This window comes from Meriones unguiculatus, chromosome 19 (genome assembly GCF_030254825.1).
Source record: "Meriones unguiculatus strain TT.TT164.6M chromosome 19, Bangor_MerUng_6.1, whole genome shotgun sequence".
Taxonomy (NCBI): domain Eukaryota; kingdom Metazoa; phylum Chordata; class Mammalia; order Rodentia; family Muridae; genus Meriones; species Meriones unguiculatus.
This window is the reverse complement of record NC_083366.1, coordinates 58,127,119-58,154,116: the sequence shown is the minus strand read 5'-3', so window position 1 is coordinate 58,154,116 and position 26,998 is coordinate 58,127,119. Positions and strand designations below refer to the sequence as shown.

General features: G+C 44.0%; 1 protein-coding gene across 10 annotated transcripts in view; it reads right to left on the bottom strand.

Annotated features, from left to right (window-relative positions):
- Phactr1 (phosphatase and actin regulator 1) overlaps positions 1 to 26,998 on the bottom strand; it is a 439,140-nt gene that overhangs the window by 157,409 nt on the left and 254,733 nt on the right. For all 10 annotated transcript variants that reach the window (XM_060372699.1, XM_060372698.1, XM_060372701.1 and 7 more), the window contains one exon: positions 22,568 to 22,732. In XM_060372699.1, coding sequence (XP_060228682.1) covers positions 22,568 to 22,732 — 165 coding nt within the window. The remainder of the gene's footprint in view (positions 1 to 22,567; positions 22,733 to 26,998) is intronic.

The following is a 26,998-nucleotide window of genomic DNA, read 5'->3' as shown; positions in this document are numbered from 1 at the left end:
GGATGGCAGTGGTGGCTTGCCAAGTATTCTTTGGCCTATGAGCCTGGTGCTGCATGTCTGTGTGTCTCCTGCAGTGAGAGGAGTGCAAAATTAATGAGGAGCTCAGAAAAGCTCATTTTTATGGCTTCAGAGATTGGAGGGCAATGGAGACTGGAAGGGAAGGGAGAGGTTTTGTGCTAGCAGCCTCAAGCCTGGCAAATCATGTAAGTAGGGTGTAAATTCAAATATACCACACCAAAAAAAAAAAAAAAATCAATACCATGAAGGAGCTATTTAGGGAAGGCCTGGCTCCAAGTTACAAATGACCAGAGAGGAACTCTGGCATCATTCATGGCTGCCTGTCTATCTTCGTGAGACTCAGACCTTCAGTTAGCTCATCTACACCATACATCAAGGCATCCCTGACTTAATAGTTTGTTTTTGTTTTTGTTTTTTTTTTTTAAAGAAAGAAGCAGCCTGTACCTTGAGTCCAAATATGCTTTCCTCTCCCTCTGACTGGCCACAACAGACAGACCTTATGGGGATAAAAATGGATGTGGACACGTGTTACTCTTTTATCCAGGAGACGCCACTCGTTTTCTAAGAGGAAAAGCCCGGATTTTACTTAAAACACTGTAAGCTAGCCAGGTGGGGTGGTTCATGCTTTTGATCCCAATATTTGGGGAGCTGAGGACGGAGAGCTGCTGCCAGGATGAGGCCAGCTTTGGCCACGCAGTGAGACTCTTTCTTGAACAAACAAGACCAAAGTGAACGTACTAAAAAACTTGTCAGCTCTTTGAAGCAAAGTCAGATGCCCAGACTCGGGTGAATGGGTGCTGAATGTGGGTGCCATTTGCTCCTGAGCTTCTGGGGTGCTCCTGCTTGAGCTCCAACTGTTACTTGTTTTTTTCTCGCAAGCAGCTTTACCCCCAAGAGAGAACCCTCTAGCCAGCAGGCATGTGCTCCTGGCGAGAGGACTACTTTTCCTGGAACATGTTTTTAGGGGAAAGAGCTTATCTTGCTCTGGAGCTGGGGCTCAGCAAAGGAGTACCAGTCATAGGAATAATTCAAGTCCTGGCTTTCTTTGTCGCCCTAAGAATGTTTGCAAGTCCTCATTATAAAGTTCTCATGAGGCCTCGGGAAAAGCTATGTGATATCACAGCACCCAGATATGAAGCGAGTCGATCTTTCTTCCTTTTTAATTGGAAATTAACGTGAGAACAGCAATGTCAGCCAGGTTTGGTGCACATCTTTAAAGAATTGCCAACAGACCAGTTGACGTGATGGTGTTTTGAAGCCAATGATGAGTTGCTTATAAATGCCTAAGAATTACCTCAGGACAGCAGAAATCCAGCGCTCTACTGAGAGCCCCTAGCCTTCATCTAAAATGTGTGTGTGTTCTCTTGTTTACTATTGCATAAGCCAGCTGACCCTTGGGCTACCAGGATTTTCCCATCTCTGCCTCCCATCTCACCCTAGGATTGCAAAGATTACAGATACACCCACTGTGTCCTGCTTTATGTGAATCCTGGACACCCGAACTCAAGTGCTCACACTTGTAAAGCCAAGTGCCTAACCCATTAACCTGTATCCTCAGTCATCACGATCATCATCACCATCACCATCACATTTATTATTTGAGACAAAGTCTCAAAATTCTAGGCTGGGGTCAAGCTTGCTATTTAGACGAGGCTAGCCTTGCACTTCTGCTCCCCTGACTCTGCCTCTCAGAGCTAGGATTAGAGGCCTGTGCTATCACACTAGGCTTAAGTTCCTTTTAGTTTTCTCTTGGGCATGGTCTTCTGTGACACTGCAACACTTCTTCTTATGTCTGGGATGCCTCTCTTCTCTTATCAACAACCTTGACTACCTATTCCGAGGTCCACTCAACTCCGCTCTGTTTCCTTTGCCTCTTTTCTCTCGGTCACCATCTCTGCTTTCGCACTAACTGCATCCTATGCAGCCATCTCCAAGGAAGGAACTGTGCTTTGCCATTTTGTGTTTAACTGCATAACCCAGGGCTCCTCACTAAGTGCAAAATGAAGCCTCAAAATAAATGGGAGCCAAATGTTGAACACTGGCAGGGCATCAACATTCAATGGGCAGAAGCTACAAAATTTTTCTTTTTGTTCTACCTATGCCTACTTTGTGGGGAATTATGAGGTTTTTTGTTGTTGTTGTTGTTGTTTTGTTTTGTTTTTTTCCTTTTCTTGTACGTACAAGTACATAGGCAATGGCTAAAATCAGTAGATAGTAGGTCACTTTCCTGGACAGGAATGACCAATTAGGACTACTCCAAGATAATCCAGGAGCTGAACCACTTCCTTTGTGCTTCTGAAACACAGTGAATATACCTCATGATCGCTTCCTGTGTAGCCTTGTAATTACTGGTTGCCATTCTACCTCTCCCAGAAGTGTGTGCTCAGTGTGGGTGGCTCTGTATTTTCCTCTCAACTTTCTGTGCCTGGCATTCCAGAGATCTTGGGCAAGTGTCTGTTGAACAAAGGAGTTTGTAGGAGAAATCTGCAGTAATAATGGGGCGATGCGGATGGAAAGAAGGGGTAAAGGGCAGGGAAAAGTTGCTCCCTTGCATTTTTTTCCACAATTCATTGCTAAGAAAAGGTGATTGTCATTTCCAGAAGATTCTGAAAAGAGGAAGATGCTGAACCGCATTTATCTGATCACCCTGGCTTTAGGTCCTGCTTGACTTGCAGGTTTTTCATTCCAAAGTTTGATACAATGAATCAGAGGCTGGAGACATCCCTTGGCATAAGACTTCAAGCTCTGTAGAGCTCTGCAGTGGAGGGGTGTTCTGACAGCCATGGCTGGCAGCCTGCTGTCTCAGATGATGTGGAGGATAAGGGCTGTGAACATGTCCTGCTCAATAGCTGGTCTCAGGGGGTCACCATGTAGCAGAAAGGAATAGTTCTGTTCTCTTTTTAGGAATAAAAAACAGTGATTAAAGGGTGTGTGTGTGTGTGTGTGTGTGTGTGTGTGTGGCTATCTGGGGCACATGTTAGCTCTCCATCACTATGACAAAACACCTGAGATGAATCAACTAAGAAATAGGATAGAGGCTGGCATGATAGTGCATGTCTGTAATTCCAGTACACAGGGCTGCAGAGGCAGAGGCAGGTGAGTTCCAGGCCAGTCTGATCTACAAAGTGTGTCCAGGATAGCCAAGGCTACACAGAGAAACCCTGCCTCAGAAAACCAAAAGGGAAAGAGGGAGAGAGAAGGAGAGAGAGAGAAGGAGGAGGAGGAGAAAGAAGAAGAAGAAGAAGGAGAAGGAGAAGGAGAAGAGGGAGAGGGAGAGGGAGAGGGAGAGGGAGAGGGAGAGGAAGAGGAAGAGGAAGAGGAAGAAGAAGAAGAAGAAGAAGAAGAAGAAGAAGAAGAGGAAGAGGAAGAAGGAGAAGAAATAGGCAGGTTTATTTTAGTTCTAGTTGTGGTACATGGGCCCCACTGCTTTTGGAACTGTGGCAAGACAACAGAAGACGCTTCTTATCTTGTGGTGGTCAGGAAGGAAAAAGGGACAGAAAGGAAGCAAGACTCTAATAGCCCTCTCGGGTCTGGTACTTCAGGAGTGCATCACCTCAGCCATCCTTCCTTTTGGTCTTTGAGAGTTTTGTGATCTCACAGAAAGTACTTAACAATTCTGTGTCTCACTTGCTCCATGTGCAAAATGGGAGTAGAAACAGCTCATGTTCATAACGGTTTGTGATAATTAACATGAGTTAGTAAATGCAGATCATGGAAGGGTACCAATGCCACTTAAAAATGCACGTGTTGATGACCAAGATTGAGTCAGGCAAAAGTGATTATGTGGCTAGAATTCAATGATAGTGTACCTTTTACTATTTTTTTGTAAAGTTAACTCACAGACATGACAATAATTCCAATAATTATCATCTGAATACATATCTCTGTATGCCTTAAGGCCATTATACTCTAGAATGTTTCTTCCATATTTTTAGGAAAGTATTTATTTAAAATGGATAGGTATATATATATATATGTTTATAATCTACTCTTTAAAATCAATGCAAACAGCATCTTAGCACAGTGCTGTTCTCTATCTCATCTTGGTTTTTCCCCACTTGACGAAGTGTTATGTAGCATTCTCCATTTCCAAAGACATAAATCTTCCTTGGATGTGTTTGTAGCTGATCTATTGTGTAGCAACACAGTGGTTTAGGCAACTGTTGGACTAAATGCTGTGTCCCTAGCCCAGGATCTTGATTTCTACAGCAGCCCTCCACTGATGTCATTTATCTTATATCTTATATTTTTCTACCACAAACAGTCTGGGATAAACAACCTTGAAAATCCATTTCTCTCCATTTCTGCAAGCACACATGTGGGTTAAATTCCTGGCAATTTGCAATTTCACCCAGATGTGACCATCCCCAAACCTAGAACTTTACAGCATTGATTGTCCTGTGTCTAGAATGTTCTGCCTGGCTTCCTCCTCCTCCTCCTCCTTTGCTAGACCAATAAAGCTCAAGGTCAGAGATAAGCACATTTACAATGCTGATGGCTCTTGCTATAGCATATTCCAGTAGGTTTGTGTGGCTCCCTCCCGTCAGCAGCAACCTGCTGAGATTCTAGGGCATCTGGCATGATAGCAGGTCTCAATTTCCTTTATTTTTCCAAAGTCATAAGTGAAAACTGCTGTGGCACTAGTTTCAAATTTGTGTTTCTTTAATTATAAACGGGAGCAAGCCCTCTATATTTCTGGGACAGTTGTGTTTTTCTTTGATTTGCTAACTCGGGTTCTTTGCCCAGACAATCTGTCTTCAAATGAAAACACAAACTCTTCTCTAATGCTCTATTTAAAAACTCTCATAGTGATCTGTGAAGTCTGGATTCCCTCACACGATGGGAAAAGGCCCCATGTTGTCTCTTCTATGTCTCTTCCCCATGGGGTCCCCTTCTCCCTTAAATGTGATGACCCAGAAAAACCTGGCTCCCTGTGGTCCCACTAGGCCTCGCTTATGCACTGCTTCATGATTGGTTGAAGGGATTACAATTTTCATGTACTCCATCTTAAATCAGGGGATGTTAGGAAACAGTTTGTCTCCTCCAGCATTCCTTTTCTTGGTGTTAATACTGTCATCAGAGGCCCTGATGGTTAAACTACATTGTCAACTTGATTGGCTAGCACATGCACCCCTGTGAGGGGCTTTTCAGAGAGCAAGTGGGAAGTCCAGACCTAATGGTGGGCCGGCTCTTCTCTTCTCCGTGGGCTGGAGTGCTGGGCTGGAAGCCAACTGAACGGAAACATTGGTCTCTCCCTCTCTGTTTATGACTACAGATACAATGTGACTAGTTGTTTCAAGGCTTTGCAGCCACACCTTCCCTGTCAGGATGGGGTGCTCCTTCTAACTATAAGGCGAAACAAACTTTCCCTTCCTTAAGTTGCTTTTGGCAGCTGTTTTGTCACAGTAATGAAGAAAGTAAATGTTTCCGAGATGATTTACACTGTGTGCCTGTCTCTTCTGTTGTTTATACTGGTGTGGATATCTAGGTATTTATTTCCCTGCTGGCACTTAAGAAACCTCTCACTTTCTGAACTGCAGTTCTAGTGTGCAGGACAAAGGTACGTTAGAATACAGTGGTTGTCCTATGCAGCCCCCCCCCCCACACACGGGGGCTCCAATAAGATACAAAAGAAGAAATGAATCCAAATGAAGATCAGCAAGCCCACCTTCCCCGAGGCCTCCCTGGACAGAGTATGGAAAGCTGAAAGGTCCTGGGAAACCTTCTCATCTCTTGTACTTGATTTCTCACTCACTGCATTCACTTCACACCACCTTGAGTCTCTCTATTCCAAGCCTGCTGAGTGTGAAGTCATTACTGTCCTCGTGGCAGGGGGTAAGAATTACTACAACCTTTGTGGCAAGAAAGACTGTGAACCTATTCACACAGCAAAGAACCCCTGAGCCTGGCTTCTACTTCCATCACCAAGAGAGAAAAAAATGTCTAAAGAAATCAATGCTATACACAGATGGTTGTGGCAGGGTTATTTCTAATCATTCGCACTGAGGGGATATTATATATTTATGGTGGAGGCTGTGGACAATCAACAATTTTATCATGTTATAGTAGAAACATTTTACGTAATGTTGTGTATTTCTGCTACAACATAATGTCAAATTAAAAACTACAGTTTGACAGAAAAAAATTAGGAGGTGGAGAGATGATTAAGTGGTTAAGAGCCCCAGCACCCACACGGCTGCTCACGGCCACCATTTACCATAGTTCGGGAGGCCTCTCCCAGTGGAACTGTACACACGCTGTGCATTTACATGCATGCTGGCAAAATGTTAGGATTTTGTGACAGTGTTACTGTTAAGAATGTATTTCTTCTTTTATGTTTTCAAGCTTTAATGAAATTTATCATTTTTTAAACATGTATTTTTCTGCACAAGTATGTGCTAGGGCATGTGAATGGAGGTCCGAGGATAGTTTCCAGGAATTTGTTCTCCACCATGTGGGTCCCAGGGATCGAACTCAGGTCATCATGCTTGGCAGCAAGTACCTTTTTTGCTCACTGAGCCATTTTGCCCATCCTTTATCATTTCTGTTTATAAGGAAAAGAGGGGAATCATGAAAAATCATGGCATGTATGTGTGAGGTGCCATAAGGAAACAACATTGTTTTGTCTGCTAACTTAAAAAAGAAATCCCGGGTTTTCTGTTTGGACTCTAAATGCAAAATTATGAAAGGGTGAACACACAGATAGTGATGAACAAGATGAGTAGATCATTATAACATTTAGTTATCTGTTTGTTACTGGAATGCGCCACCCAGGAAAGCCACGGGGAGGGGGGGAGACACACTATTATATTTCCCTGAGAATATCTAGCCCAGATAGCTCACTTGATGCTTCACAGTTATTTACCAGGCAGGGGAAGATCAGCCACGCTGTGATTGGCAGACTTTCTGGTAATGAATCTTCCCAGCCGTCCATGCATGAAATAGAGTTTTGAGCTACAACGGAGAAACTGCCTCACTCTCTCCTGCATGGGAATATGTTCCTGCAAAGGGCGGCCGCACAGTAGAGTTTCTAGCTGTTTTTATAATCTCCATAGAAACACCTGGAAATGTAATTAGCTTGATGCACAACAACCACGTCCTGTGTGCTGGAAGGCATTGAAAGCCCCTGTCTCCACAATGACACCCAGATCTGGCTATCGATGTCTACAAGCTGCTGGTTCCCCACTCAGTGGAGAGAACAGATCCCTGATGATAGAGTATGGGAAGGTTTATTGAGGATGTAGAATGGCTGGCATTCTGGAGAAGAGGGAGTCATTCCTTATGAACAGACACTGGATCAACTTGAAGAAAAATGAAACTGAGTACCACGACAGTCTTTGGTGCCCAGATTTCTATCTGGCCTCTGAATATCATGGCTTCGGAATTCTATTTCCAAAGCCTGCCTGTATGCTCTCAGTTACCACTTGTGTTAAGTAGAAAAATTCTTGCAGAGGTCAGCGATCACCCACAACCTGCTCTCCCACAGCCTGCTCTCCCACACCAGACACACAGGCTCTTTAGGCACATGATTTCTTTCTTCATTCGATTCCATGACATCTTACAGATTTTATGTTTCCACATCAAAGTCCCAGCTCCCCTGACATAGCATAAGGAAGGCAGACCCTTAGAACTCATCGTGAAGAACTCTGATTCATTCATAACCTCGTGGTCCTTGGTTCTCTATGGTAAGGTTACTAAATGTTTGTTTTAGTCCAACAAGCCCAGACTACCATCATCTTGTTGCCAAGTGTCATTCCTGTTGTCTCCTACAGCTTGACAAGGAAACCAGCAAAATCCATCCCCTGGTACCCCCTCACTACAAATTGATATGAACTAGGTAGTTACTGATGCCTCAGGAACCCTAAGCACTGATAAGTCTTGCTTGTAATATTCATTTCTCTTTCCTAATTACTAGGATCAGATTCCTGAACGTAAGTATATTTAAAACTTTTCCCAATATTTGGTGTCTTGTCTGTTTCTCACATTTTCAATTCCTGTGCCACAGAGCTCTTTCCAGGCAAAGCCCAAAAGACCACGAGCTGAGCTGGACTTGCATCGGAATCCCCTAAGGTTGTATCATTCTCTAGCTGTGTGATCCTCAGCAAGCTACTGACCTTTTCTGAGCCTCATTATCTTAGTCTATAAAACAGATATTAGGAGTAATTGATTCCACAGACCACTGGGAAAGCTACACCACAGCTGGTTAAGTATTTATAATAGAAGGGACACACAACTATTAGCCATCTGTCTTATTACTGGTAAGACGAGGGCTTAATAAGTAATGCAATTCTTAAGATTCAGTGAATAAAATTCAAAAGGAAATCACCAGAGAAACCCAGATAAATACATGGATTACATGAGAGCAGAGAAAGGAAAGTGTATGTCAGTAATTAGCCTGGACTTGAAAATAAAATTGAGACTTGATTCATCACAGATGTCCCCAAAGCAAGAATGACTCACAAGATGTTTCTAGACGGGAAGCCTATTAGGATTCAAATGAGGCATTTTAGCATCTATGGACTTATTTCAGTTTGAAACATTGAATTTAATCTGCATTATGTCACAGTAAGAGGGAAGACCAGGTGAGACCTCTCGGAGACAACTAGAGTTCTGCCACCATAAAGAGAAGAACCCATTCATTCAATTAATGGGTTAATAAAGCATCATCTTCAGACAGGGTATTCAATGAAAGCCAGTTTAGTAGATCTTTGGGGGGAAAGGCAGCTGTCCTTTCATCCCGTGATCCCTTCTGCCTCCTCAGGACTGCCCACAAGCTATCATGAGAAACAGCCCTTGATCTTGGACCAGAACCATACCCAAATTAACCTACCTATTTTCTTCATAATTCAATTTTTCCACAGTATCAGCAACAGAAAACAGACAAGGACTGTGCTTGGAAAACAGACAAGGATCTGGTATCCTGCAGGAGACTGGTCTCAGAGCAGAGGTGGTACCTTGAAAGGATTCAATTTGAAGCTTTGAATTCAAACAATGAGGGAGGCAGGCAGGGAAGAGATGACAGAAAACCAAGCCAAGCCTACTTGAAGGCCACACATCCCCTCCTGGGAAATGTGTCACTGAGTAACGACATTACTCCAGAAGATACTCACACAAACTGAAATGCCATCATTAATTAGAAGATGAAATCTCATGAGGCCCCCTCTGAAGCGCCATTATGAAACACAGGGCTTAGACTAGCATTTGTGTGGTGGATGTAGCTAAGCTGGTGAAGGAACTGCCCATTATGGACAAAACCTTGGGCTCCATCCTCAGCACGGCATAAATCAGTCTTGGCAGTGTGTGTGCATATCTTTACTCCCAGCATCTGGGAGTTGAAGGTCATCCTTGGCTACACAGTAGGTTTGAGGATAACCTGGGCTACCTTCACTAAAGACAAACAGAAACAATGTATTTGATGCAGAAATACTCCAGGAAAATCAACGGTGATTCCTAGGCTTCACCACAGAGGAGACTCCAGTGAGAAGCATTTATCAAGCACCCTGGAGGACCAAGACGTGGAGTGGAGGATCTGGATGGGGCGGCATCACTCGGACTTCTGATGGGACTGAAAGCAACAGCGAGCAAGAGTTCTGGGCTGGGAGACTTGTTGGTGAGAAAAGCTGACACTGGGACAGACTCCCCAGGCAAGACCTTCTGCAGACGTGCCTCAGGAGAAGAGAAGGAAATGGGGGATGAAGGCTGCAAACACATTTAATTCTGGAAAGAAGCAAGGAACCCTCACTGCCCTTGCCTCAGGCTTGGCAATTTGTGTGCTGAAGGGACCACACTCCCATCTTCCCCTTATAATTCTCACTCCCAACTTAGCTGTAAAGCATACTCCAATTCACTTTCAAATCAACCATCCAGGCTTGCAAAGTAGACAAGCAGTCGCTTTGCTTATATACCATCTCTTTCTGAGCCTTATGGCTTACCATAGTTTTCAAAGGGGATCCTGGCCATGCCCACCTCCTAAGGCACCTTCTATCATTCATGTTTGTGTCTGTGAAGCAGCAAGGAGACACAGGAAGGCACACGTCCTCTGGGCCATCATGCTTGCCCAGTTCACTATATATTGAGGGAAATGGAAGAAATGCTTTAGTGATCTAACGTGTCGGAACCAAAGCAAACAGAACAGACCCCAGCTCTGTGAAACTATCCCACAGGTCTAAAAGCAGCCTTCTCCATGCAGCCCCTCAGCAAACATTGCCAGGATCTAAGAGCACTGAGGGTGAGCAGCATCTCAGGTGCAAGATACTGAAAAAAAAAAAAAAAAAAAAAAAAAAAAAGCTCTTCCTTGTGCTAGGTGTTGGGTTTCCACAACACACACTCTCACAAGAAAGCTAACAAAAGATAAAACCTACCTTGCTTCAGGTTCTCTTAGAGTTTTCTTCTTTAATCCTCACAACAATCTTACCATGTACCGGTTTTATCCATATATCAAAGAGGAGAGAATCCTAGCAGATCAAGTATGACCTGCCCTGGGTACCACGCCAGTTGGACTCAAGCATGTGTCACCGGTCCATTGTTCATGATCAGCTCCTGATGCAGAGCTTCTAGGCTGGGGAGCCCACAGTCAAACACACATCTTATGACAAATGACAAATGCTTTGGGTCCAGTTTTTGGAATTAATTTTATGGGGGCTGGGAAAATGGCTCAGAGGTTAAGAGCACTTGATACTCTTGCAGAGGACTGGGGTTTGGTTTCAAGAGCCATCTGTAACTCCAGTTCTGGGGAGCTCTAACAGCCTCTCATCACTTCCTCAGGTACGAGTCACGTACATAGCACACATATATACATGCAGGCAAACACTCAGATGCATAAAATAATTTTTAAAAGAAAGGATTGGTTCTACAAGTACCTAGCCCCCCACTTAGTGACCACGCCAGAAGCCCTGTGATTAATGCCTGCATACAGCAGAATAAAGTGGCATTCCAACAAAAACATAAAGGCACTAACCTTTGTATGAGACTGGTTATGGCACAATATAAATAAAGTATCCATTTTCCCAAATGCTCAGGGCCAAGAAGTTGTTTAAATTTTGGAATATTTTTATGTACATAATGAAGCATCTTGGGGACTGGGGTCCAAATGTAAACATCCTTAGGTTTCATACATACATATACTTTATAAATTTATCCCAAAGTAATATTACATATATTTAATTATGTGCATTAATCAAGCTTTCAAATACAGACTTATTCAACTAAAAATCTTGGAAGGCATTGGAGATTTTGGATTTTACAACTAGGGATAGTCAATTAATTTATTCCTTGTGAGCCATTCAACAAATCTAGGTCCTCCACCATGTGTAGGCCATTGAAGTAGACATTGTGGGCTACATACCAAAATGTGTAAGATGCTACCATCTGTCTTTTTTATTTTTAATTTTCTTTAAGATAAGTTTTTACCAAGTTGCATCAGGACTGAACATATCCTCTTCCCCTGTGGCCTGTCAAGGCAGTTTTACCAGGGAAAAGTGATCTAAAAGCTAGCAAGTGAATCCCTGTCTGATGCAGTCCCCACTTCCCATAATAGAGGACCCACTTGAAGCCTAAGCTCCCCATCTCTACTTCTTTGTAGGAGGCATAGGTCCAGTTCATGCATGGTCATTGGTTGATGCTTCAGTCTCAACAAGCCCTTCTGGGCCCTGGTTAGTTGGCTCTTTTTTGTTGTTGTTGTTTTCTTTTCTTGTGGAGCTCCTGTCACATCTGGGTCCTTTTCTCTTTCCTCCCACTATTCCCCAAGACTCCCTACGCATAAAGCAATGTTTGGCTGTGAGTCTCAGCATCTGTTTTGAGGCACTGAGAAGTAGAGCCTCTCAGAGGACATCTCTGTCAGGCTCCTGTTTGCAAGCTTAGCAGAGTATCCTTCATAGTGTCAGGGGTTGGCACTCTCTGATAGGGTGGGTTTTTGGTTGGGCCAGGCATCATTTGAGCATTCCCTCAATCTCTGCTCCATCTTTATCCCTGCATCTCGTAGGCAGGGTGAATTTCGGGTTAAAGTTTTTGTGGGTGGATTGGTGTTCCGCACACTTTCCTGGAAGACAGTCTAGTTAGAGGGTGTCTTCTTCAGTCTCTGTAGCCTCTGCTACTGGGAGTCTCTGCTTGAATCCTCCCAGGAGCCCACCCTGACTTAGGTCCCCAGCTTGTCACAGAGATGTCCCCACCCTTAGTTTCTATTTTCTCTACTGGCCTTCTATCCTCATGCCCTTGCTCTGCTCAAGTTTGATCTCTACCCTTGTTAACTCTCTGTGTCCCCTCTCCTACCTTGTTCCCTCTCTTCATCCATTACCTATTCTGTCTCCTCTTCTGAGTGAGATTTATGCTTGGGTCCTCCTTATTACTTATCTCCTTTGGGTCTGTGCCTTGTATGCTTATCTTGTGCTATATGGCTAAAACGAAGGGGCTACAAGGATGTATACTGAATAAAATAAATAAATGAGAAAAAAAGACCTAACAAAATAAAATAAAATTTTACTGGAGCCCAAAGTGAGTGAGTTTGGATGTATAATGGGATACTTGATTATAAAAGATAACTTGGACTTTTAATGTACTGAACATTTAAATACAGGAACTCAGTGTTATACTGTTTGTACTGTGATATTAAGAGATTAATATGAGAACTGGGGAATGAACAAGAAAGAGAATGTTATGCTTTATGGTGTAATAAATGGTTTTGTGTTTCAAATTAAAAAAAAAAAAAAGAAAAGTTTTTACTATATAACCTAGGCTGGCTTTGAAGCAATTATCCTGTCTTAACCTTCCCCGTGCTGGGATTACAGAAGTGGGCAACCACATTTCACCAGCCCTTTAAACTACCTTTAAAACCAGTTAAGAAGGATTCCCCTTGAGGCTCTCAGTGTTTTTCTTCATTCACATTTTAGCTTTATAAAAATATGTCAGAAAAAGAAAACAGTGAAATTCCACTATTAAACACGGCAAGTTAAATCTTTAAAAATCATGTGAATTATAAATTCCTAAACTCACAGATCTGAAATGCAATCCAGTTTGTGAGGCTATAGAAGCCAAGTCAAATCCCAGCTTTGCAATTTTTAATTTGGGATTCCTGGGCAGGTTTCTCTAGCTACCAAGGGCGGTTCACCAAACCATGTGAAGGGCTGCGAGATGAAGCTGTGTCAGTCATGGAGCCCTTGACTAGCATGTTTGAGGCCCTAGATTCAGTTCCCAGAGCTAGCAACAGTGATGATACTACACAGGTCCGTTGTATGATTAATGACAACAAGGCCAGTTCGGAGTTGTGCTCATCTTACACGACACTGGAGAGCCAGCAGAACTATTGCTGTCACCAGCATCCGAGTGGGAGCACACTTTCCTTGACGGGAAGAGTACAGGGCAGTTGTTTTGTGTTATACCTTGAACAAGGGTGGGAGCTGGCCTCCAAAGACAGCCCCGGTACCCGTGCCCTTGTCCATTCCACTCCAGTGGTGATTCTTTGTCGGCCTTGGGACTTAACCATGAGCATACTGTGACTGTGAAGCTCCACTGACTCTGAATCTGTCTTTTAAAAAAAGGATTTGTGTGTGTGTGTGTTTAAGAAAGAGTTAGTGTGTGTGTTTTTGATATGATGTATCTGTGGGTGCCCACGGAGGCCTGAAGGCGGCTTTGGAGCTTCTAGAGGGTTACAGGTCCCCTGGGAAAGCAGGAGGCCCTCTTATCCCCATATTACCAGCTCTCTGGATCTAAGCCTTAAGACCACAACCCTTCCTTGCTTCATTAATGACCTTCCTCTCTTCTGTTAACTACAAGATTATAAACACCAAACTGGCTGGCCACGTGACTGACTTTCAGTTCAAAATACACTTACTTGGCACCCACATTCTCTGCTTCTTGTTGGGACAGTTTAGAGGAAAAAAAGAGGTATTTTACAGTTTTGAACTATAAGCAAAAATACTGGATAAACTTCACACTGAGAGGCAATGGCTGCATCTTTTATAAGCCAACACCGAAAGATACTGATTTCACATCCTTTGTCATCTACTTTGCTTTGTAAACCCTCGACATTCCATTTTTGGGCCTCAGATAGGACACAGGAGGCAGAACGGTTTTGGCCTGTCCACGTTTGACCTCTTTTTATCTCTATCTATTTTTAGTGCTCAGGATCAAACCAGATGGTACACTCCCAACAAGCGACCACAGGGGATGTGTGACCCAGGCAGATGCTGAAGGTTACTCAACTCGATGTGATGCCCTCTTACTGAAACCAAATGCCAACACTTATTTGCATGTTTGTCTTTCCCAAGCGCGATGCTGCCATTGCTGAAAGGTGTGCGAAATGCTGTTTCCTTGGCTTCATGATCACTCCATGGATGTTTCAGTTTTCCTTGGTACACGAACATCACAGAAAGCAAACCAGGCAGCTTTAAAATCTGACCAGCCTTGAACAAAGACACCTTCCGATGCTAGTCCTCTTTCTCTTCCTTCTGCTCAAGCAAACCTTTAAAATCTATTTCCTCTCCTCACGCGCATTGTCAACTGTATGGCATGCTAACTGAATTCCAGCCAAACGGCCTCCTCAGAATCATTATTTCAAAGACATGAATGGTGAAGTGTCAGTGAAAATTCCAGATAATCCCCAGGCTAGTGTCAGGACCGTCAGCATTGATACTTCCCCTTCCTTACACCCTTGTGCCCTGATTTGGTGGCATTACCAGCTCCTCTCTTTTACCTCTCAAGCCTAACCTGCCTTCTCGGTCCCTACCCATGGCCTCCAGACCAGAGGTCCTCAGGAGCAACTCCCAAGCAACCTCCTTTTTGCTTCCCAAGTACCTTTCCAAGTACCTTTCCAGTTTATATATTGTAGCTTCAGGGATAACCCAGGTGCCCATGACTTCTGAGAGACATTTTCAGCCACATCTCTCTCTGTGCCCAGTGTCTATCCCCAGTGTCCCCTCCATCTGATGCCTTGAAAACACACAGAAGTCAGCATTTCACCGAACAGGTCATGTTAGCCAGAAACCTTGTCTTGGGCATCTCTGACACAGGGAACAGTACCCTGATCTCTAACTGCTCAGCAAGGAGTCCAAGGGGAGTTCATGCTTCCCTCCTTCCACACTTTATCTGTGCTCCATATTGTTCATTCTGTGTCCTAAATGTCTCCTGGTTTGTTCAGCTGCTGCTGTCACTATTTTAGTCTGGTCTGTCTTCCCTTCTTCCCAACATTATAATCAGCCACCTGCTAACTGTCTTTGCTTGCTACCAGAACCAACAGAAACAATTAATATGACAATTAATGGGACAATAATGAGGTATCTTCTTAATTCTATCCCAAGTTAATTTTCTTCTGTTACAAACATATATGTAGATGCTTTGATATTACAAACTTGAAAATAACATTTGGTTCCAGGCCAAGTTTCCCCACAGGATAGAGACTGACCTTTTAAAAAATGCAATGCAGTCATGAGAGAGAGAGAAAGAGAGAGAGAGAGAGAGAGAGAGAGAGAGAGAGAGAGAGAGAGAGAGAGGGCCAGAATTCAATCTTAGGTTTCATTTTTGGATGCTATTTGCCTTGCTTTTTAAGATAGGGACTCTCACTGCTCTGGAGCTTTCCAATTTGGCCAGGATGGCTGGCTCCCAAGCCTCAGAGATCTGCCTGTGTCTGCCTACTGTGATTATAAGTGTGCCATCACATCTGGCTTTTCAATGTGGGTTCTAGTGAATGAACTCAGGTCCTTATGCTTACATAGCAACCTCTTTACTGACTGAGCTATCTACCCAAGTCCTTAAAGATTTTTTTTTAATTGCCCCAGGATAAAGTCTAGCTCCTTAACATATCCTCATCAGGGTGTTCAACATGATCCCTCATCTACTGCTTCAAACCTTGTTCTCCTATCCCTCCAAACCCTCTTTAAGCCAAGAATTCCTTTCAAACTGTAACCTGTTTTGGAGGCTACAGAGTTTAAACTTCTTTTCTCTGTGGGCTCTGGGCCACTCTGTTCTGTTGGCCAGGAGAGAAGCTGATGTCTCCATCATCTCACTCCTTGGTTAACCATCCACTTCTCCGGGAAACTCTACTGATGACTTGTAACTACCTGGTGTGTGTCCTCTGCATGCTCAGAGGTTCTGCGCATCTCCTCTCACATCACATATATGTTCCTACATGTTCTAGCCCAGTTATCTGCTTTTCCCCCAAAACCGTGACCTTTAGAGGAGGGAGGAGTCCAAATCATGCTTGTCTTCACTATTCGCATTTCATGGACAATGGCCTGCACTTCAATAAAAGAAGCATGCTAAGTTGGGATCCTTTTTGAATTTTCCATGATTTGTAGAAGTCTAAAAACCTAGGTTTTCAGGAAGGAGGGGACACTGTTACTTTGTTAGGAAAACGGAGACATTAAAAAAGTCTAAAACAAAGGTGTCAAGACTCATGGTCTCTCTGTCTCTGTCTCTCTTTCTTTCAGTGTGATCCATCAGTCTCATCTGTTCAAAGCAACAGGGAAGAACATAAACTCCCGGGGTATCAGCTATGCCAGTGACGGCCCACAGAGCTTGCCCACACAGATCAGATCTTGCGTTTCTGAAAAAGGGTGATCCTTCCACCTTCCATCAACGGGCTGCAACACCACACAGCAAAGGGTGGTCAAGACAAGCCTTCCTGTAATCTTAGGTTTCAATTCTCTGCCCCAAGGATTGCAAATGTACTTCCCTAAATCTTGTGGCTTGCTAGGAATTCCTAGTAGAGCAGAATTAGGGATCTAAGATTAGCACAGGGGCTTGCCATCTTGAGCTTCAGGAAGAGCCCAGACTTCCAGAAGATCCCAGAAGCCTATATATAGTACCAGGTTCAAAGGCATAATCCAACATTCCAGTATAGACTGTCTTCTCCATTTAAGGAGTTTGATCTAAAGATGCACTTGCTGGAAAGGGATCGTAATGTCAACAGTGACTCTGGACCATGGGTGGTTTGGTTGGTTTGGTTCAATGGGAAAAGGACAGCCAGCAGCAAGATGAAGCCACTGCCTCCCAGACCAGGGTTAAAGGCTAGCTGCTATCGCACTGGAGGCTTTCAGGATAAGAAGCTCTTTCAGCAGAACAAATGGTGGGCTCAGGAGCCAAAGGAGAAGCTGGTGTTCTCTGCTTATGAGAGTCCTTATGTTATCCTGTCCACAAATTCTGTTTTTTATGCCTTATCTGGCACAGAAAACCCGTGTGTAAAAGCAAGCGGATTATCTCTGGGTCCCACCAACCGAGTGCTCCTGTTTCTGGCTCAGTCATACCGCTGTCATCTCGGTAGGGCTGAGTGCCAGCGTGACTCATAGGTGGGAAGGAACCAGGCAAGCAGTGACTACTGTCTGGGAGTTGCTATTCCACTACACCACTGCTTCTATTAGGAGTGCCTGCTAAGAAAAGGATAAAAGGACTGGAGAGCAACTCTTTGTCTCCATGACTCAACTAAACGGTAGCACTTCAGTCATTTACAGAGGTGGTGGACTAAAACATCTCAGTGTGGAAAAGAATGGAGAATCGTCAAGAGAAACCGTTAGGTCAGTAGTTGAATATGCAGCTGATGGTCAGCTCGGTCCTTGTGTGGGTCCCTTAGCAACTGGAGTGGAGGCTATCACGGACACGGACATAGTTAGCTGGTACTGGATCCCTTTCTCCTAGCTGGGCAGCTGTGTCTGGCCTCGTGGAAGAGGACACACTCGGTCCTGATGTTCTTAGTCTTGATTCGACATGAAGTGGTGGGGCGAAGGGGAGGGAGGAATGTGGAAGGAGAGTGGGAGAGTGGGACTGGGAGGAGAGGTGGAGGGGGCTGTAATGGATATGTAGAGTAAATGAATAAATTATTTAAAGAGAAATAAAAAGAAAGTGAACCAAGAAAAAAAATAGTTGACTCTGAAAGCTACATGAAGTCACATAAGTCAGCATGGAATTTTACAAAGAAGACAGGTAGTTGAGTCTATACCATGGTTTTAGTCTGTGTTTTGTTTCCATATAGTACGATCTTGAGGAGCCTTTATTTGAGGATCTGGGTTCTGTCTCCTCATGTCCCCGTCCTTCCCGGTGCTTCTGCTGCTAACCCTGCTGATAGTCTGAGATTCTTTGACCTCTCTGGGACTTGAAGTCTATTGGCTTTTTCAACTCCTGTCAATCTACTGGTGTTCCATTTCCTAATCTACATGTCTATTTTAACCCTTGCTACCTCCCAAAGGACATGTGAAAGTTCCTACTGGCCGTGAATGAGAACTTACTTGAAAAAAAAGCTAATTGCAAATATAACAAAGTTAAAGTATTTTTGTTGATGCTGTTGTTTTGAGATTGGGTCTCTCTCTGCTCACCTAGTTGGCCTGGTACTCACTATGTAACAGGTCTTTCTAGTACTGTACTGTACTAACAGGCGTGAAACACAATACCTGGCTCAGAAGCATCTTTGAATGGTGTTATTGTTCCTAAGTATTATTCCTAATGCCAATGTTCTTGTAAGAGAAAGGAAAGGGTCTGAGCCCTAGAGACACAGGGGAAACAGATGAAGATACAGGCAGAAATGAAGCATAGCGAATGGCCAAGCAACGCTGGCATAGTCAGCAGCAGGAGGACAGAGGTGGAGAACTTCTTTCCAAATGCTGGGAGGACCCAATCCTACTAGTACCTTGATGGTAGACTTGGTCTTTAGAACTGTGAGGCAGCACATTTCTGGGGCTTTATATCACCGAGTTCATGGTAACTCGTTTCGGAACTCTTAGACATGAATACAAATACTCTAGGTTTTCCTTTCCTTTCCTCTTTCCTTTTTTTTTTCTTTCCTTTTTTTTCTTTGTACTCATCTGGCAAAATTCCAACTCAGGATGGCTCCCATAGGTATGTCCACAGCTGTGATGGACAGCTAAAGCTAACAACAATGTCATCGCTGTTGTGTTAGTTACTTTTCTGGTTCTGTGACCAAACACCTGATGAGAAACAACTCAGAAAGTCTCACAGTGTGAAGGGGTGTAGGTCCATTGTGGTGGGGATGTGGCTCCATGGCAGCAGGAGCTCACGCCAGATCCCTATTCGTATCTCTGTTGATAGGGGAGCAGTGGAGGGGCCCGGCAAAGGTCTGGGGCTTCTGTGCTTCTCTCTGCATCATCCAGTTTTAGCCAGAATCCTCCACCTTTAACACGTGACCAACCTTGCTCCCCAGAGGGGTTCTTTATGTTATACTACACCTCTTTCCAGTGAAAATTAATCATCCTGACCTGGTTTCAGAAAAACATCCTTAGGTTGACTGAGCCAGGATTTCTCCTACTCCGGAAGATGCTTTCTCTGAGTCATTACCCACCCACTTACCCTCATCTCACCCTCATTCAGCATCCTAGGATGTGTGAGACTTCAGGGTTAAACTGACTGACGGACCCCACTGCAAAGGCTGCACTGCCTACTGTGATAGTCCTGAATGAACCAGTCTTACCAGCCTCAATGAGCATAACTGAATAATGTCTTTTCTTTAACAGCATACACATACAAGACAAATATATGCCCACCAGCTGAAAACGGATGACCAGTTCACATTCTCATAATGTGAACCCTCTTGTATATTTCCTGTGTTTGTGACTTATCCAAACATAGGAACGTCAACATTTTCAATTATATACCAATATACAACTCGTCCTGTTGACTATCCCTATGTTCTCAAATCACCCCTTTGAGCTAAGAAATAACTCACAAGGTTTTTCCTCTGCAAAAGTAATAAATAACATCCTGGAATCCAATTAAGAAAAAAAAGGATGCTACAGGGTGAAACATGGGATTTCAAATAAACTAGAAATAAACTTCAGTAATGTGGTGTGCTCATCCATCTATCATGGTAAAAAGGTGTTCCATAGCGTATGCTGTGCTCTCTAAGCCAGGAGCTATGTCTTTTATTTTTTTATTAATATTCTTATTAATTCTTGGAGAATGTCTTACATTCCTACAATGCATGTTGACCATATCCACATACCCCTTCTCCCCCTAGCTTCTACTGGATCTACCCTTCAATCATTACACCCTGCAAACCTAACTTCACGTTCTCTCATTTTTAAATAGCAACTCACTGAGTCCAATTAGTACTGCTCATATATATACGGGTACAGAGCCATCCCCTGGACCGTGGCCAACTACCGGGGGTCGCAACCTTAAAGAAAGCTGACTCCCTTAGCAGCTAACAACCTTCAACGTGTCCTCAGAGGGCACTTTCAATTCCTTTTCCGTCCTGGTGTCTGCTGCCTTAGGTTGCCTGCAAACTACATGTCACTTAGATTTCCTCTCCACTTATTTTCCTTTTTTTTTTTTTTTTTTAATGGACATGGACCCTTTTCTGGTCCATGCTGGGGTTGCACACTGGCTTGATTTCGTGAAGCTATTCTGCAGGCAGCCATAGGTGCTGTGAACTCATGAATGTGTACAGTGGTCCTGGCAAATACAGAGGAAGCCAGTTCACCCCATTCCTTCCTGACCTGTGGCTCTGACAATCTCTCTGCCCCTTCCTCTGTGACGTTCTCTGAGTCTGGGGGTGAGGTGGTGTGATATAAATGACTTTATGGTTGAGCACCCTGCCGGCACTGATTCTCTGCACTTTGACCTTTGTGTTTTTACAGTAGCCACCAATCATGGCACAAAGAAGCTTCTCTAGTGAGGCCTGAAAGCTGACCTCAGGTACAGGTAGAGACACGAATTTAGAAGGCAATTTGACACTATGCCCACTTAGGATCTGTGCCTTTTAAAGAAAAAGAGACAGGGGTCATGTAAATGGCATTCCTAGTGGCCAAATCAAGCACAGGGAAAACAAATTTAAAGTTAGCAAGTCTACTGGCTATAGGCTGGGAGGCTGTCTTAAAAGAGCTTTACAGGCAAAGTTTTCATATTTTTAATACTTGACGAGTTATCTGAGACCCTCCTACTTGCATTTATCCAAACGGAGAAGGAGACAGAGTCGGAGTGAAGGGACTGCTTCAGAGAGGTGATGATTTGCACACTCGTGGAATGAGAAGCCCACTCTCATTTCAGAAATGAGCCAATCAGAGCTCCCCGACAGCGGCGCTCGGGAAGCAGGTACTGGGAGTGTCTGTCATGAGAACCACATCCCTTTAAAAACCTTCCTGATCTTCATTCTGCTTTCCTTGCGTGGACTATAGATTCTTAGATCTGTGGCCTGACATTGAGGCACAAGAAGCCACTCACTCCTGAAGGGTCTCACTTGTGAGTGGAGCAGAGGGCAGAAGCCCAAGAAACAGGGGAGAGAATGGTGGTGAGGAGAGACAACAGGATGAGCTCTTAGAAAATGGTGGAAGAAGAGAACAGAAGCCTGGAAGAGAGCCGAGGGAGTGTTGGGATCCATAAAGAGAAACAAAGGGGCTACCGACTAACTTGTGTTATTCTCAAGGTCATATAGCGAAGCCTTAAGCCTCGGTGTGAATGCAGGTAGAGAAGTGGGTCTTTGGAGACTAGCTATGTTTAGAAGATCATGCGGCCTCTGATAAGTTCCCCCTCAGAGGACACCCAGACAGCATTTGCTCCATGCATGAGTGTGCAGCAAGACAGGGACCAGGCCACTAAGAAGTCTCCAAAAGAAACCAACATATTTTTGCAACTTTACCTGGGACTTACCTGCTTCTGTGCCTGTGAGGAATAAACTTCTCTTGTTTAAGCTACCTACTTCATAGTATACCAACCCAAGACTATCACAAAACCACATCCAATCCAAACAGACTGCCCACTGTCTCCTCTAAAACCAACAGGATGAAAACTCCTTGTCATTCTCTATACATTTTTTTTCTCTCCATATCTCTGTGTACTTGAAAATGGCTACCTGTTTTGCTTATCAAGTCTCCAGAAATAAAAATTCATGTAAAGTATTGATTCTTACCCTCGTGCTGTATTAATGAGAAAGCTTAGGTACAGGCAACTAAGCAAGCTCCTATAACCAGCAAGCATCAGAGCCTGGACTTGAACCCTGGCAGTCTGGCTCCAGGAATGACATCTTGTGGTTGAGCTTATCCTCTCCCCTCACCCCAGATTTTTCCAGCTGGCCACGGAGCTAGGAAACGCATGGTTAACTTCCCACTGCAGTGGGGATTCACTTCCATACTTTGTTTTCCTGCCTTGTCCAAGAATCATTTATTCATGATTCTTCCTCCGTGAAATAAGCCGATCTTATCTGCCAACGACCGTACATAAGTCATTTTCTGCTCTGTGTTGAGTTTTACTGGAGCAGTGAAAATCAGGGTGAATAATAAGAAATGGATTGTCAGGGCTCGAGTGAAAGTATTCAATTATAGAAAAGGTGGAGTTCGAAGTTCAGATTATTTATAGATCAAGCAAAAGCAGTCATTTTTTGAATTAAAAAATAGCCAACAAGAGAAAAGGAAAAGCCTACAGGAGAGATGGGAAAGCAGCTGAGACTTAAAAGCAATTCGTTATCATATCAGGAGTTATTAAAGGCGAGAACAATTCCAAGGCTGGCATTTCTGCTTTGCATCTGACAGAGACGATGGTAATCCAAATCCAACAAATTAAGATATGGGGTTTAACTCAATAAACAGCCAGTGAGGAACAAGGCCAGCAGCCACCTTACCTGCTGATGTGTGTTTGAACTTTTCACTTTTCTTCTTCCTCCATTTCCAAGGCTTGAAAATCCTTCCCAGGTTGGCAAACTTACTCCTCCTCCGAATGGGCGGGGTGTGAGTCCCCGGGACCAGCGAGTCCGAACGCATTGCTGCCAGTCTCTCCACTTCTTCAGCTGGTTTTTCCCAAGAAAGTGATGGAAATAAAGAGAAGAGGGGGGAAAGTGTTAAAATGGGAGGCTCACAGATGGCCTGCATTTTCCATGGTGACAGATAATGGAAACCACGTGACGTGAGCTCCGTTTGCCTTTTGGAATGCAAGTCATACCAATGTGTTCCGAAAGCATGGAGACAGTCAGCCAAATCCTAGAGATCTAGAACACCTTTACCAAATGTGCTTAGGCTGAAAGAAACAGGCTCTCACTGTGACATCCAGACTGGCCCTAACCTCAGGCAATGCTCCTGTCTCAGCTCCTTCGCTAAGCTGGAAGGAAAGGGGGATGAAGGTTTCAGGGGCTCGCTTGGCAGGTGACAGGATTCCCCAAAGGCTGTCTAAAGACTCACACAGGAGTTGGTGTGGTAATTTCTCAACCAATACATGGTAGGTGTAACCTTTATAGAACTGTTTGCTGAGAAAAGTGGAGGTAGAAGACATTCATCTGTATCTGTTCTGGTGCCCCTGTCTCTACTACCCATTGCTTGCCACTTCCTACTGCCCTGCTGCTATATTGAGACCCTTGAAGCACTGAGATCTGGGCAGGGAGTGGTCCCTTCCTATTAAATGGGCAACATTAAAATAACTCACACTTTCGTTAGATTTTCATGATTTCCCCACTTTCTTTTATCCTGGAGTCCTGCTTTAAAATGTTTCTTAGCCGTGAACTCTGGGGAACTTTTTAGAGACACTCAGACTGATCCCAATAATCACATTACTATAATTTGGATTTCCAGTGTTCCCCCAGAGTCTGATGTCGGTGCTATCAGAAGGTAGTGCAATCTTTAGAAGGTGGGGTCCACTGGGGAAAGTTCAAGAGTGTACCCTTGAATAGGATATTGGGACTCCAGACCTTCTTCCTCCTGTCTCTTTGCTTTCTGGCAGCTAGGTGGGTTGGCAGCATTTGTCCACCATCTGATCCATGATCTGCTACCTCATTACACGCTCAAGACAATAGGAGCAGTTGGCCACAGACTGACACCTCCAAAATGAAGTATCCCTCTTTATAAGCTGATCGCCTCAGGTGTTTTGTTACAGCAATGAAAAATTAACTAACACAAGGTTATTAAGACTTTCAGTCTTAAAGAAGGGTTATGGGCCTTCCTCAAAGGCTACAACCACCCACCCTCCTTTACTGTAGAGTAAAGGAAACTCTCCCAAGTTGTGTGGGTATTTACATATTTCAGCAACCTAAATATACTCCAATTTAAATTTCTAAGATAAGAACAATAAGTGAAGCCAGCTTCATGGGCAGAATTGAGGGTGGAATGAAACCAACCTTCCAGAAAGCAAAATTACATTTAATATTGTGGTGAATTCAAACCACGGTATACGGTCTCCAACAATGTCTTCATAAAAATGTCCCCTGGTCTCCTGCATCAAACACAGTCCTTGAGAGCTTGACCCTGTGGCTGGAGAGTTGCCTGTTGGCGTTCGAACATGCTTTCGACATAGGCCATCTGTTCCCCCGACAAATACTTTGTGGTATCAGCTATGTGTCCGTGTCCTGTGGCAGTCATACTGGTGACCGATGATTAGATGGAACTTTTTGAGCAGTGGGATTTATGGGATTTAAGGGCCATCAATGCGCCTGGGAGGCCTATAGGAAACAAAGTCTACTCATAGGTCCTGTGACTGCCTGAGCGACATGAAGAGCAGGAAAGAGATCATTCCCAACTCCCAGACTCAGGTCAGCAGAATGGAAGCTGCATTATTAACACAAGGAACATAGTAGGGCGGACACAATTTTGGGGGTAAAGACAGGAAAGATTTGAACATGCCAAAATAAAGAGGGCACTTAGCCCTTCAACTGCAGGTGCTCTTAGACCGAGGATGGGGTTACATCCTGATAAGATGTCACTAATTAAAGTGCCATTAAATACCAGACTCACTCACTGCATGTGACTTACTAGGCATCAATCCTTAGCCACAAAGAGAACTGCAAAACATTGCTATTTCCTCTTGAAACTGACTTACTAGAGATGGTTCCTGATGCTGTGAGCATTGCCAGAGAAGATGTTACCCAGTCAAGGAAAAGATCTAAATTCAAAATGCAAAGTGCCATTTCAACTCCACTATCACCTTCACACCACCATGAAGTTGAAAGATCCAATGTAGGATCTAGCCTTGTAGAGTTGGGGACCGTCTGTACATGATACATGACTCAACACATAGACAGCTCCTCTTCCCCATTGTTTAATCAACTGATCATTTAATAATGTGATAGACATTATGGTCACTTCTGCGGGGGCGGGGCATCAAAAAAGATGAACTAGATGTAATTGTGAGAGCAGGAGTGAGGAGCACAGGAGACAGAGGTCACTGTGTCCAACACTTCAAAAAGGGCATTCGGCCTAAAGAGTAAAGGACTAATGTTGATTCCCAGAACTGGAGAAAACCCTGGAGAGAGCTTGTGTTTTTAGGTTTTGATAGAGAAGAGTAATTTTCTCCCATGGAAAGACAAAGAGAGAGAAGTAGATGCCTGGCAGAAGAAACACACCCGGGGGGGGGGGCTGAAAACATGGCCCATATTGGAACATCAAGGGTCTGAACCCAGCAGTGCCTTAATGGAAAACTTTTCTTGGAGGAGTCTGGAACCTGCTCGCCTCAACTCTTGACAGGGCTTTATTGCTGCGCATTTGGGTTTTTAATCTCAGAATCAGAAGGGAGAGTATGAAAAAATTTTAAAGGCTATCTGACAGTACTGTATCCAGCAAATGTGTATCAAATGCTCACTTTTTACTAGAGACTGGGGCTATATCAGTATCCCAAACAGCACACCAACTGGTGAGGTTATACCAGGACATAGGGTAAACAATAAATGCTGAGGCTGAGGCTTAGAAGACGCTAGAAGCTATAAGCATTATGGGGGTGGTTCCCTCAAAGAATGAGTGCAACCTAGTAAAGGAGATCAAGAGTCCTTGGAGGAGGGGCCCAGTTGTAATTGGAAGGTAAAGGCTGTCTTGCTGGAGACTATACCATGAACAGTATTTCCGTGAGCATTGTCCCTCAAAAGTCTGTGGTGCAGAGTGCTTGATTCAGCAGTGCTCTTAGGCAGGACTTTTGATGAGTAAATCACAAAGCCTCTGACTTCATCCACGGGTGAGTCCACTGACAGATTCCTGATTTGGTGGCATTACTGGGAAATTAGGAAGTGGGACCTAAATGAAGGAAGCAGTCACGGGGAGCATGTCCTCAAAGAGACTGTGTCTCCAGCCCCTCCTACCTCTCATCCTCTGTCTCTGTGCTTCCTGGCTGCCATGAGGTGAGCAACTCTGCTCACAACACACTCCCCACCAGGTATTCTGTCTTCCTCTGAGCCCAGAGCAACACAGGCAGCTGACTGAGGACCAAAGTCTCCACACTACAAGCTAGAACACAGTTTTAAAACCTGTTTCTCTAAGGTGTTTGTCACAACAGCACAAAGCTAACACTATTAGGACACAGTAGTACATCAAGAGCAATCAGATGTTTCTTAGGACTGTCACTACAGCAGACAAGGGCAGATATGCTGGAATGTAAGGAAGCAGGGGCCAAAGAGACTAATCAGAAGCAGTACCGAGTACCTGGGCAAGGCTAGGCCAGGAGTGCAGAAATAACAGACGTGATTCAATCAGGGGCATGCAGAAGGAAGAGTGACTAAAGTTTGCAATGTTCACAACTACGATGTTGATATCTTTAAATAGAAGACTGACAAGAAAAGGAAGAAGCAGAACACACTGGCAGCTCAAAGTCAAGGACTTTGGGGCCAGATAATGTGACCTCTTTGCAAAGGTTAGGATTTTATAGCTCAAGGTCTTGGGGAAGCATTTTAAGAAATTTTCCAGGTGGGAGAGCAGAAACAAGCGAGTCTGTGGGCACATTGCAGAATCCACGGAAGGTGAGGGATGGAGATACTGGGAAGAGGGTAAGAAGCTTGTGAAATGGGGTTTCTAGGAAAGAGAAGAGGAGAGAGGACCAGCACACACAGCAATGCTCAGTGTCACTAGCCTTTATGTTATGCTGTTGGAAGTTTTCACCGAGGTTCGCATCAGATTGGATGTGGGCAGAAGAAAGCTTCCCCCAGCAGCACTGGGGAAGGCAGCCTGGAGGCTGAGGAAAGGTGAAGATTCGGGAGAATTTTCAATAAGTATGCATTGCAGAGAGCTAAGAAGGGAGTTAAAGTTTAAAAATAAAATAAAAAATGGACTAAAATAAAAATTGAAAGGAAAACCAACTAGAATGGGCA